We start from the raw sequence: 12,331 nt of genomic DNA, 5'->3' as shown, positions 1-12,331 counted from the left end.
ACTGAATTAGAAGTTCAGTTTAATAAATTTAATGCTCCTGACATACCAGTGTTACTTATAGACTTTTAAGCAAATGAATGGATTTTTATGAATAATAAAATTTTCAAATGAAGAGGCTTCTTTATTTCCAGGGTGTACAAATGAAATGCCATTTAGCAAATCATTATCAAATGGAAATTTATTTACCATATTCTTTATCATAGTAGCATAAAATTCTCTTATGAAGCTATAAAATATTAAAACATTACACTGTAAAAATAATTCCAAAAATGCCATTTAAAATAATGTCAACTCAGGTCTATCAAAATGAATATAACAATGATATCCACAATGAAAATCAGATGTTACCTGTAAATTCTGTGATGTGTTGATGGTTCAAGATTATCTTGATTATCAGCTAAAACAGTTCTGGCCTTCATTCCTATAGCTAAAAAATTCACTGGCAGGTAATTATCTTTATTGATATAATCAACTTGAGTGACATCTTCTGCTGATTTTACTGAAGTAATCTTTAAAAACTTGTCTTTAACAAAATGTCTGTCCCACCATATCGACAATTAAACAACTTTCAGACTGAAATAAAATCAATTTATAAATCTTATTTCAGTAAATTAAAATTTGAATGACCTTGAATTGATTGAGCCAGAGAAAAATACTAACACAATAATGATCATGTATCTTTGAAATATCTTGAAAACATGGAACAATGAAATGGCACTTGCCTGAAACATGGTGTTGAACTGGTTCAGGTGTGGTAGAATAAACTCCAAAAACAAACCATAAACTTGCATCTCTATGTTGGTCAGGTTTTGAGCTACTCTCTGCACTCTTCCTGGCTGATCAACATCTTCAGCGCTATTGAAATACGAGGATAAGGCTGCCCATTGCTGAAGAGTTCTTTTAATTACTTTCTCCAAAGATAACCATCTAGTAGCACAATGTTTGATGATTTTCAATGGCTCAGTTTGAGTAAACTCCAGGAAGTCATTGTACTGTTCTTTTCTTTTACAACTGAAAATATAGAAAAATAGTTTAGACAAAGCTATAGTTAATGAGTTAGCTTAATAACTTAATATTGTGTGTTTTCTTTTTTCAATGCATACATAGATTTGCAAATATTTATAGGTCTATAGGGCTATACCATCATTAAAAATAGTAAGAGGCATAGGAAACATGACATAAAAAAAACAGAAATGTTACCTGCTGTTGAAGTGATAAAAAATATCTACAAGTACCTCTTCAATGTTCAGTGGCAATTTCTTCATTGATTGTTGGCTAGATGACAAAGACAGCCTAAATAAAACACGTCAGGCTGTTGTTCTTGAATTCAAGACAAGACTGAGTTCTTCTTACTGATCATTACAGATGCATTGTCACTGCTGTATCCAACAACATTTTTGACCTACAAGAAATCGCTTAAAACCAATTAGTTGTCATTCTGAATTAAATTAAAATTGAATAACATTAAATTCAATTAAAAAACATCAAATTTGTCGTATTTCTCGAAAATTGTGTAGACTCGTTTTTCCAGGCACCCGCGATCGAAATATTAATACTAAAACTTTTTACGTCATCACCTTATCGATACAGTTGAAAATATTTTCTCCCCGGATAGGCATATCCAAAAATCTGGTGGTTACTTTCATTATGGACTCATCATAAACTCCAATCAGAATGGACACCATTTTGTAGTGATTGTGGTCGTTCGATTTGTCTACCATTATTGAAAACTTATTGCGCTTGGTCAATTCTGTTACGCTCTTGTCGCAGTGCGGTGCTAAGGCATCTGTAATCATCTTTGTAGTTTTGTTCCTCTTAGCCGAACATTTTTTAGGGATATCTGAGTTTGGAAACATTTGTCTGTGAAGTTCTGTCATATGGTCAGCAACTATAAAAAAAAAAATGTACCTATTAGCACAGGCGTATCTAGAAAATGTCTGAATGTAAGGGAGGGGGGGAATAAAGACTCCTCTAAATGGATGAGCAGATCAGTAGACAACATGCAAAAGCGGTAGAAACCCGACAACATCGGTAGATTACACATGCATGAACCAATGAAATGCTTGGATCCATTGAATTATGGTTTCGATTGTTTCTCAAAACGTGAATCCTTTATCCATCTGAATATGAGCAAAAATTTTTTTTTTTTTATCAAAATTATTAGTAATTAAAACCATATAAAGATGACTTAAATCCATATACTTGTCAGCCCAAATTCTCTTCTTGATTTTATTATCAACACCCAAATCTAATGGTTTTTCAATGTCAAAATGTTTCGAATCAGAATCAGAATTATAGGTAGATAAATCAATATCTGTCATACCTTCATCATTTAACGTGTCTACAGTAGTGGCAGCAATCTGTTCAGTATCAGAGGTAGCATCCTCTTCAGCCTCGCTATCATTACATGTTTGATCCCACTTCAAAGCCGACACAACCGATTTTGCAATCTCAGGAATCACCTATTGCACTGCTATTGCTACAGCTTTATGAATGGCCGCATTAACTTGAACGCTCAATTCCTGTTCAGCATTAGCACTAAGGCCCTTTAAAAGTAGATGGCCTCTGTAATGTCTCTGTGGCAGAATGGAGGCTGACTTTACACGTTTGGCAGGATGACTCGCAATCTTAATGGATCGTTTTCCTGCCAATGACTTAAGGTTTACTGCTTTCCTTCTCTCTGCCATAATTCTGTGAAAGAAAGGCAAATATAAATGTGATATCTTTTTGAATAGTTGTAAGTAGCTACAATACTAATATTTAGTTGAATTAAGTATTGTAGGCAATATGACTAAACTGAATGAGCAGTTTGCCTAAAGTGAGTGGGCAATATGCCCTATAGTGAGTGGGCAATATGTCCTAAAGTGAGTGGGCAATCTGCTTAAAGTCAGGGGGCAATATGCCCTAAAGTGAGTGAGCAATATGCCCTATAGTGAGTGGGCAATGTCCTAAAGTGAGTAGGCAATATGCCCTAAAATGAGTGGGCAATATGCCCTATAATACAACATTTGTAATTAGTAACATAACTTAATTTAACTTGACTTTAAGTATTGTAGGCAATCTGCCTAAAGTGAGTATGCCATTTGACCTCAACTGGACCTGCAATAGATGTCATCAATGGGGCCCACCGCGGATTTTTTACCTACTTGGTACTAAGGGGGATTCCAACATGGCGGACTGCTAGTGTCAATATAGGCCTAGAGTAAAAATATGACGAAATATTGTCATGTACCCCACTGCAACCAATCTGGTGGCCATAAATTTTCTAAGGAAGAGAAATTTAAACTGAAATGGCGGGTAGCTATAAAAAGAATGGACCCAAGGACAAAGAAGTTGTGGAAGCCGTGCGATGACTCCGTCGTCTGCAAGAAACATTTCATTGCAGAAGATTATAAACAGACATTATTAGGTCGGATACGTCAATTTATATCTTCTTACTGTTGATATTTTTAATTATTCTTTCGTTGGTTATTTTGAAACAGTTACAGCACTTAACTTTCGTGAAAGGAATTGTGTACAAAATCCCATTTTAAGCCAGAACAATGATAATGAATGATTATTTTGTGTGTAAACTAAACTTGGTATAGATCCTTTCTTTTTCAAGTCATTTGCACACCTCTCCTAGCCAGTAAACTGAAACTAGGATTAAGGATTGTATTTATCTGTTTTTCCATATCTAATTTCAGACCCTCTCAAGGGTAAAGTTAGGTATTGCTTTCACAATGTCAGGGCATACTGATCGTGTTCTAAGACTTTACCATTAATACACACCAAAGTCTGTAAATGATTGTTATTTGATTGGATTGTTTGCTGGCGTAAAATCAAATCTAACCAAAATTTACAAAGTTTGTTGAACAAGAAAAGTGTCTATTAACAGCAAGGTATTATAACAAGTTGATACTTCCCTTGAATCTACAAAATAACAGTGATAGAAAATATACATGGCAGAAGTATCTCAAATATAAATTTTAACATGAAATTGTGTTTTATGTAGATGCCTGTATCCAAACAGTAAATAAGACAGACTTACTTGTAATTTTAACCTCCAGAAAATATGTATATAAATTTTAATCCAAATAATTAGTGGATTGAAAGATTTGATATCCCTACAGATCTCTCTGTCAGCTGTAAAAGAAACAAAGAGACATTGGAAAACAGATAGGAATTAGCTTAGGCAAGACTGATCTCTAAATAGGGAATAATGATGGCCTCAACAATCTGATATGCCATGATAAATTCTATGAATTTTTTTTCTGAGCTTAGACAGAGGTTGATATTTGACTGAATTAAGAAGAACATACAAAACTATGTACCGTATTGTATGTTAAAATGCCAGTAGTAAAATTTGTAACTTACATACCTACCATTCTATACAGTAAATAAACTTCACTTTTCTCTATGGTGATTTTAGGAAGATTTCCTCTGTTATCTACCACTAGTGATGAAAATCCAGTGGTCGGCCACATTAAACCATCCTGCTGAGGTAAACTGACAACTGGTCCTAGAAAATTATGATTTCGGTCATAACTTTCAAGCCTATATATAAAGAAAAGACTAGTTTCTAAATTTTTGTAAGTTCACCACAAATACAAGCACATTTACTATTAAGAAATTCTTAGAGTCTAAGATGGATCAGTGGGTTGGAGGCTTGATCCCTTATTTGAAGTTGTTGGGCTACTTTGCCTTTGGGTTTAAATTTCGGAAAAGGAATGTGTTTCTATACAAAGCAAACTTACTAGATTATACTTATTCATTATGTTATCTTAAACTATCATTACTTTTGACTTTCTAGAATTGGCCTATTGGTGAATGACAGTCACACTCACCACAGTCTACAGAGAACTTTTTCTTCTAATCAACTTCATTCATGTTGAAAGAAATCACATTGTTGTTGTAATTCCACACTGAACCATTTCTAACTTTAGTTCTATGAATTAATTGCAGAATTAAAACCTGAGTGCAGTGTTGGGCATATCTCTGCACTTCTTCGACTAATCTGTCGCACAAGAGAGATAAATCAGCCTTAATTAGCCAAATCTGCACTAATAGCATTCATAGTATCCAAATCATTTCCACCAATGAATATTATAACATGATTAGGTTTAAAATATTGTGCTTCCTCTACAAACTGGTTACACAGATTATTATTGTTGATTGTACCACCCCCTATTCCAAAGAAAGCCACATAGAATAGATAGGGGAATCTCGACCAAAATTTGGTTGCAAATTGTTATTTTTTTTACTTGAGATGAATATTCAAACGATTCACGTGTGAACTACTTAAAATCAAAACTCTACGAATACGTTGTGCTTCCATTCTGAACACTTCAAGTCTGCAGAAAAATTAGTAGCCACTAACAGACACAGTAAACAATAATAACACTACTGTACATGTAAACAATAATAACACTACTGTACATGTAAACAATAATAACACTACTGTACATGTAAACAATAATAACACTACTGTACATGTAAACAATAATAACACTACTGTACATGTAAACAAACCTTTTGTTTGTTCCAGGTATTAGTCTGTGTCTATGAATGTTTACGGAAATAAAGACCTTAATAATGAAGGAAACCCAGTAGGAATGTATTTAACTGAATTATTTACTGGAAAGGCTTTGAACTAACTAATTTTTTAACTAAAAACAATGGTGCTTTTTTCTTCAGGAACCCAGATGAAGGGGAGATAACACTTCTGTGTTGTGACATAGACTCTGTCCACAACCATTCATCCGATAAATCCCTTTCCAATAAAAGTTTCATTTCTCTAAAATCAGGTGTTTTTATGCTTATATTCGTACAGTAGTTCTAACAACTTATGAAAAACTTTACACAATCTTACATGAACTTTTAAACAGAAACATTAAAGGAATCTCTAGATTTTTATGTATTGTTTTTGCAAATTTGACCAAAAAAGCAGTGCTATTCAAATAATCAACATCAAGTAATTTATCATTTCAGAACAAAAGAGATTGATTGGATGCCCTATTTTACTCAAAGACTAGTTGATGATTTTGGTTCACATATCCGTTTATATAGAAGAGCTGTAGATAAAAAGAAAAAACTTCCACCTGAAGGTAAGCCTGACTACAAAGAGTAATCTTGACTCTAGTATCCTGACTCTAGTATCATGACTCTAGTTTCTTTACTCTAGTTTCTTGACTCTAGTATCTTGACTCTAGTATCTTAACTCAAGTATCTCTAGTATCTTAACTCTAGTATCTTGACTCTAGTATCTTGACTCTAGTATCTCTAGTATCTTAACTCTAGTATCTTAACTCTAGTATCTTGACTCTAGTATCTTGACTTTAGTATCTTGACTCTAGTATCTTAACTCTAGTATCTCTAGTATCTCTAGTATCTTAACTCTAGTATCTCTAGTATCTTGACTCTAGTATCTTAACTCTATTATCTTGACTCTAGTATCTTGACTCTAGTATCTTAACTCTAGTATCTCTAGTATCTTAACTCTAGTATCTCTAGTATCTTGACTCTAGTATCTTAACTCTATTATCTTGACTCTAGTATCTTGACTCTAGTATCTTAACTCTAGTATCTTGACTCTAGTATCTTAACTCTAGTATCTCTAGTATCTTAACTCTAGTATCTTGACTCTAGTATCTTGACTTTAGTATCTTAACTCTAGTATCTTAACTCTAGTATCTCTAGTATCTTAACTCTAGTATCTTGACTCTAGTATCTTGACTTTAGTATCTTAACTCTAGTATCTTAACTCTAGTATCTTAACTCTAGTATCTTGACTCTAGTATCTTGACTTTAGTATCTCTAGTATCTTAACTCTATTATCTTGACTCTAGTATCTTGACTCTAGTATCTTAACTCTAGTATCTTGACTCTAGTATCTTGACTCTAGTATCTTAACTCTAGTATCTTAACTCTAGTATCTCTAGTATCTTAACTCTAGTATCTTAACTCTAGTATCTCTAGTATCTGAACTCTAGTATCTCTAGTATCTTAACTCTAGTATCTTAACTCTAGTATCTCTAGTATCTTGACTTTAGTATCTTAACTCTAGTATCTTAACTCTAGTATCTCTAGTATCTTGACTCTAGTATCTCTAGTATCTTAACTCTAGTATCTTAACTCTAGTATCTCTAGTATCTTGACTCTAGTATCTTGACTCTAGTATCTTAACTCTAGTATCTTAACTCTAGTATCTCTAGTATCTTAACTCTAGTATCTTAACTCTAGTATCTCTAGTATCTTGACTCTAGTATCTCTAGTATCTTAACTCTAGTATCTTAACTCTAGTATCTCTAGTATCTTAACTCTAGTATCTTAACTCTAGTATCTTAACTCTAGTATCTCTAGTATCTTAACTCTAGTATCTTAACTCTAGTATCTCTAGTATCTTGACTTTAGTATCTTAACTCTAGTATCCTAACTCTAGTATCTCTAGTATCTTGACTTTAGTATCTTAACTCTAGTATCTTAACTCTAGTATCTTGACTTTAGTATCTTAACTCTAGTATCTTAACTCTAGTATCTTGACTCTAGTATCTTAACTCTATTATCTTGACTCTAGTATCTTGACTCTAGTATCTTGACTCTAGTATCTCTAGTATCTTAACTCTATTATCTTGACTCTAGTATCTTAACTCTAGTATCTTGACGCTAGTATCTTGACGCTAGTATCTTGACTCTAGTATCTTAACTCTAGTATCTTAACTCTAGTATCTTGACTCTAGTATCTTAACTCTATTATCTTGACTCTAGTCTTAAGCTATATTTTGAGCGGATAATTTCATATTATTTCAATTATTTGATCAGAAGGTCTACTTTCACTTTATCATTATTTGGTAGACCTATCCTATGTGTGTGTTTTACCAATTCAGGTTTTGGAATGTAGGAACTCATTATGTTATGAAATTACATATTGTCTTTAAATTAAATTATAATTAAGTCACATGTGTTATAAAATAGTTTTAATCTTCTAATAACTTGTTCTGTATATCACTTATAAAATGTAAAATTTCATGATGTTATCATCAAAAATGAGCAAGTTATGCGATCGGTTGTATTTCAACGAAAAAGAGAAAAATTTTCATTTGCCACGCCCACTTTTTAAAGACATAACTTTTTTATTTTTCAATATATTTTGTTTCTGTTTTCACTTTTTCCAACTACTAGTGCACCATAACCCATCTACAAAAACAAAATTATTTTATTTTCATTATTTCTATTTTCCGTTTGCATTGTTACTATTAGCTATATAGTATAACTCATGCTCACTCTTCAGGCAACAATTCTTTATGGATTCTTATAATTTTTATATGCCCACACGTACTATGGAAGCATAATTGGTACAATTGGTTCATGCTCACTGTACAGGCTACAAACAATGATTTGTACTTGCAATCAAAGCTGCTGGTGGTGTATGTCACCCCGCTTTGCAAGGCTATCTTTGATTGTGAAATAAAACTTTAAACATGTCTAACAAGTGGTTGCCTAGCAACATACGCTCACTTCCCTGATAAATTTTCAGTATATCAAGGGCGGTCACCAATCTGTGTCAAATCATACCAAAAACCTAATTTTTACAAGATATTGTTGATTTAATCAAACTCACAAAATTTCATAAAATTTGGATATAAACTGCAAACAAATAAACCGAAAAATCATCAAATTCAAACTTGACCAAGATCTCATTGTAATAAATGATCACACCAGATTTCATTCAAATCAGATGAAAACTGTAATTACTATTGTGTTCACAAACAAATTTTGATGCATTTTTACTGAGTCAAGGGCAATAACTCATTCATTGAAAAATTTTCAAATTCTAACTTGACGAAGATCTCATCATAATAAATGATCACACCATTTATTTTTTTCTATAGCAGATTATTTTTGTGAATGTTTACACATTATAATGCGGTTGTATAAAAAAAAGAAGCGAGTGAGACAGTCATGTACAGATTCTGGAGGTATCATGTGTAAACATACGCCAAAATGAAACTTCTATTTGCCAAATTGTATGACTGTGTTCTTGGACAAAGGTTTGATCATCTGGATGGCTTGACGTTGAAAATGAAAATTTTTAGCTGCATGTTTCATCTTCCAAAAAAAGGTTGGCAATATTTAAATCAGTTATCAGTCTTTAACAAATCAGCGGTCATATACACATCATGTGACTGCCTCCCCATGTGCATTTAATTTTAAAATTAGCAGCAGACACCTCAAGTGTGAACAGTGAACACGTTTTTTTTTCCATTCACTCATTCACTGTATTATCCCCATGGGCTGAATGTTAGACAGGACCATGTCCTTGTGTATTGGGCCTAATTCTGACCTATGTAAAATAAAGAGTTAATTTTTATTCGATCAGAACTGATAGAAAGTATAGTATATTCTATATATAAGATCTGAGATCACAGGAGTTTATATCACAAGAGCTTATTTTTTAAATAAAGAAATTAGTTTTATTTGTGGCTTGTGTTTACACATGATTCTAAGTAGCAGAATCGGAATCTAGATCGATTACCAATAAAAAAACAAAATAAGACAGACATACGAGGCAGACAATAAATACATGCATTTAAAGCATGCAAGTACCAATTCAGAAAACTCGTAAGAAAATGTATGTTGTCTATAATTTTAAGCAAGGAAAGAGGCGAGGAGAAAGCTGGGACATTTTTCAGCGCTTTCATACCCTTTTCCTTGTCTTTTTACCCTCTCTCTCTTGTTCCTCGCTTTGTCACCTTTCTACTTCTTGCTGGTGATTTTTAGCAATAGTCCTGTTTTGTAGTCATTTGTACTACTTATTAGTTAAATATTAGTGTGAATAATAATTTAATTTAATCTGATTATGTTTTTATAGAAAGAGAATGCTGTGATATAGAAGAATTGTTTTTTGATTTAGAAGTTGAGATGGAAGAGAGTATGTGCCGTGATTTAATTTGTTTGGATCCTGATAAAGAAAGAGGTGAGAAAAGTTAGATTATGATACACACATTGTGATTGGGACATATATTGTCTTTGTCCAGGAAGTTCAAGTTCTGGCTTGACAGATTGTTTGTATGTTCTTCAAATTTTTTCAAAATATTCCACCTTGTAACAATAATGTTAATTAATGGAAAGGAAAGATTTTCACAAATTTTAAGATTTATTTCTAAATCAGGAAGGCATGTAATAACTTCTGTATAGTATAAGATTCACATTTTATGTTTTTATACCAATATTTCATTGCCTTCATTTTATTTTTCAGAATATTTACAAAATCTAAGTGATGTATTATTATTTTTATTACTACCAAAAGAAGATTTCCTGAACAAACCTTTTCGTTTTATTATGAGGGTAAGGTCACTTGTATTTTAATGCTAATAACTCAGATATTTTCTGACAACATCCATATTCCTACCTGTACTTGTAATTGCTTTATCTCTATCAGAACAGAGTATAGTGCCAGAATCAGTTGTATAGTTATATACATATTAGTTGTATAGTTATATACATATCAGTTGTATAGTTATATACATATCAGTTGTATAGTTATATACATATCAGTTGTATAGTTATATACATATCAGTTGTATAGTTATATACATATCAGTTGTATAGTTATATACATATCAGTTGTATAGTTATATACATATCAGTTGTATAGTTATATACATATTAGTTGTATAGTTATATACATATCAGTTGTATAGTTCTATACATATCAGTTGTATAGTTATATACATATCAGTTGTATAGTTATATACATATCAGTTGTATAGTTATATACATATCAGTTGTATAGTTATATACATATCAGTTGTATAGTTATATACATATCAGTTGTATAGTTATATACATATCAGTTATACATATACTGAAATTGCACCTTGATTTTTGACCTGTCATGTGGGGTTTCATTTCTAAGGGGCATATAATTTATATATATATATAACCCTTATTCTTTTAAGGGACCTATAAGATAATATACCCCACAATATTGTTTGTGGGCTATATTATCGTATATGACCCTTAAAAGAGTATGTGGGCTATATTATCGTATATGACCCTTAAAAGAGTATGTGGGCTATATTATCGTATATGACCCTTAAAAGAGTAAGGGCTATATATATATATAAATTATATGCCTGTATATCGCATAAGCTTATCCCCCCCAAAAAAAATATATATCCCACAACAATATCAAGAATAATCTGTGATATCCTCTTATCTTAAATAAAAAAGACCACAATGGCTTAATATTACCCCCCTTTGACCACAATGGGATAATACTCTCTCCCTTCACAGCCCAGCAAGAAGATTAGGAGATCAATTTATCTACAGTCTTGTTACTATCTACCCACGCATGAGGTAATTAATGAAGTTAATGTCCCTCTGTATTCTTTCTTTTTGCAAACGAACACGTGGGAGGTGGTTGCCTTGTAAGACTAACAAATAAAAACATTGGTATCTTGCACCATTTTGGACATTGCTGGGCTGAGCATCAAATGCCAATCTGCAACTGCGTTTGCCAAACCTTTCAGAGTCCATATAGTCAACCAAAGCTAGTGGAGAATCTTAATCTATTGTAGGCTTTGGGTAGTGAAGAGGCTAGGCTGTATACAGAGCCTGTAGTCACCTCCAATTGCTGTACAATAATATTTACTTTCACATTGATTTCAATGCAATATTGCAATTTCAATCGCAAATGCTTTGCCCTTTGATCTCAAGAATGTACCATTACCACAATTGTTAATGCCAAATTTTGCTTTTAAAAACCAAACATGGTCTTATTTCATCTTTCTTGTGACAATTTCAACAAAACAGCTGGACATCTATGCATGATGGAAGAGGGTAACAAATTACAATAACATGATTTTTTTTTATCTTTTTTAACACTTGAAGGAAACAGATACCATTACAAGATGTGTATGAACAAAATGTTAAATTTCAAGCCAGAAATAGTATATTTTAAATTTTCACTACAAAACTTAATTTCCAGTCTAAAAGGCTTCCTTATGCACTCTCTATCAAAAGGCAATAAATCCGTTAACATGAAAAGTTATCATTTACATTTGCCGAGTTTCATATTATTTAATTTGGATCTGATCTGCGGAAGTGTGCGTCCATTCAAACACTTAAATTTGGCTAACATATTTCTGATGTCCTCATTACGTACTGCAATGTTTTCATGTTTAAGATAAGAAGAAAAATTATCCTTTAGCACAAGATTCTGTTCTTCTGTCCACGGTTTTTTCTTTTTTTTCTTCAAGTTAACTGAAATGATTAAATGAAATGCAAATGTTTAGTGGTGTCAATTAATCAATAGAACTTTGGCCTTTTAAAATGAAAAATAAAAATT

The 12,331-nt window shown here is 32.2% G+C and overlaps 2 protein-coding genes across 2 annotated transcripts in view; one reads left to right on the top strand and one right to left on the bottom strand.

The window, feature by feature from the left end:
- Positions 1 to 51: 51 nt before the first annotated feature.
- LOTGIDRAFT_173655 (hypothetical protein) lies at positions 52 to 5,317 on the bottom strand (the record flags this gene model as incomplete). Its single annotated transcript, XM_009051428.1, has 7 exons — positions 52 to 226; positions 349 to 499; positions 779 to 1,011; positions 2,203 to 2,420; positions 4,031 to 4,125; positions 4,361 to 4,536; positions 5,244 to 5,317. The coding sequence occupies 7 exons, from the start codon at positions 5,315 to 5,317 to the stop codon at positions 52 to 54; spliced, it is 1,122 nt and encodes a 373-aa protein (XP_009049676.1).
- A 3,665-nt stretch (positions 5,318 to 8,982) lies between these two features.
- LOTGIDRAFT_173654 (hypothetical protein) overlaps positions 8,983 to 12,331 on the top strand; it is a gene marked incomplete at both ends in the record, with an annotated part of 9,448 nt that continues 6,099 nt past the window's right edge. The window contains 3 exons of the mRNA XM_009051427.1: positions 8,983 to 9,100; positions 9,851 to 9,955; positions 10,238 to 10,331. Of these exons, the coding sequence (XP_009049675.1) occupies positions 8,983 to 9,100; positions 9,851 to 9,955; positions 10,238 to 10,331 (317 nt within the window). The remainder of the gene's footprint in view (positions 9,101 to 9,850; positions 9,956 to 10,237; positions 10,332 to 12,331) is intronic.

Source organism: Lottia gigantea (genome assembly GCF_000327385.1).
Source record: "Lottia gigantea unplaced genomic scaffold LOTGIsca_167, whole genome shotgun sequence".
NCBI lineage: Eukaryota > Metazoa > Mollusca > Gastropoda > Lottiidae > Lottia > Lottia gigantea.
The sequence above is the reverse complement of the archived record's forward strand: the minus strand, read 5'-3'. Positions and strand labels throughout refer to the sequence as shown.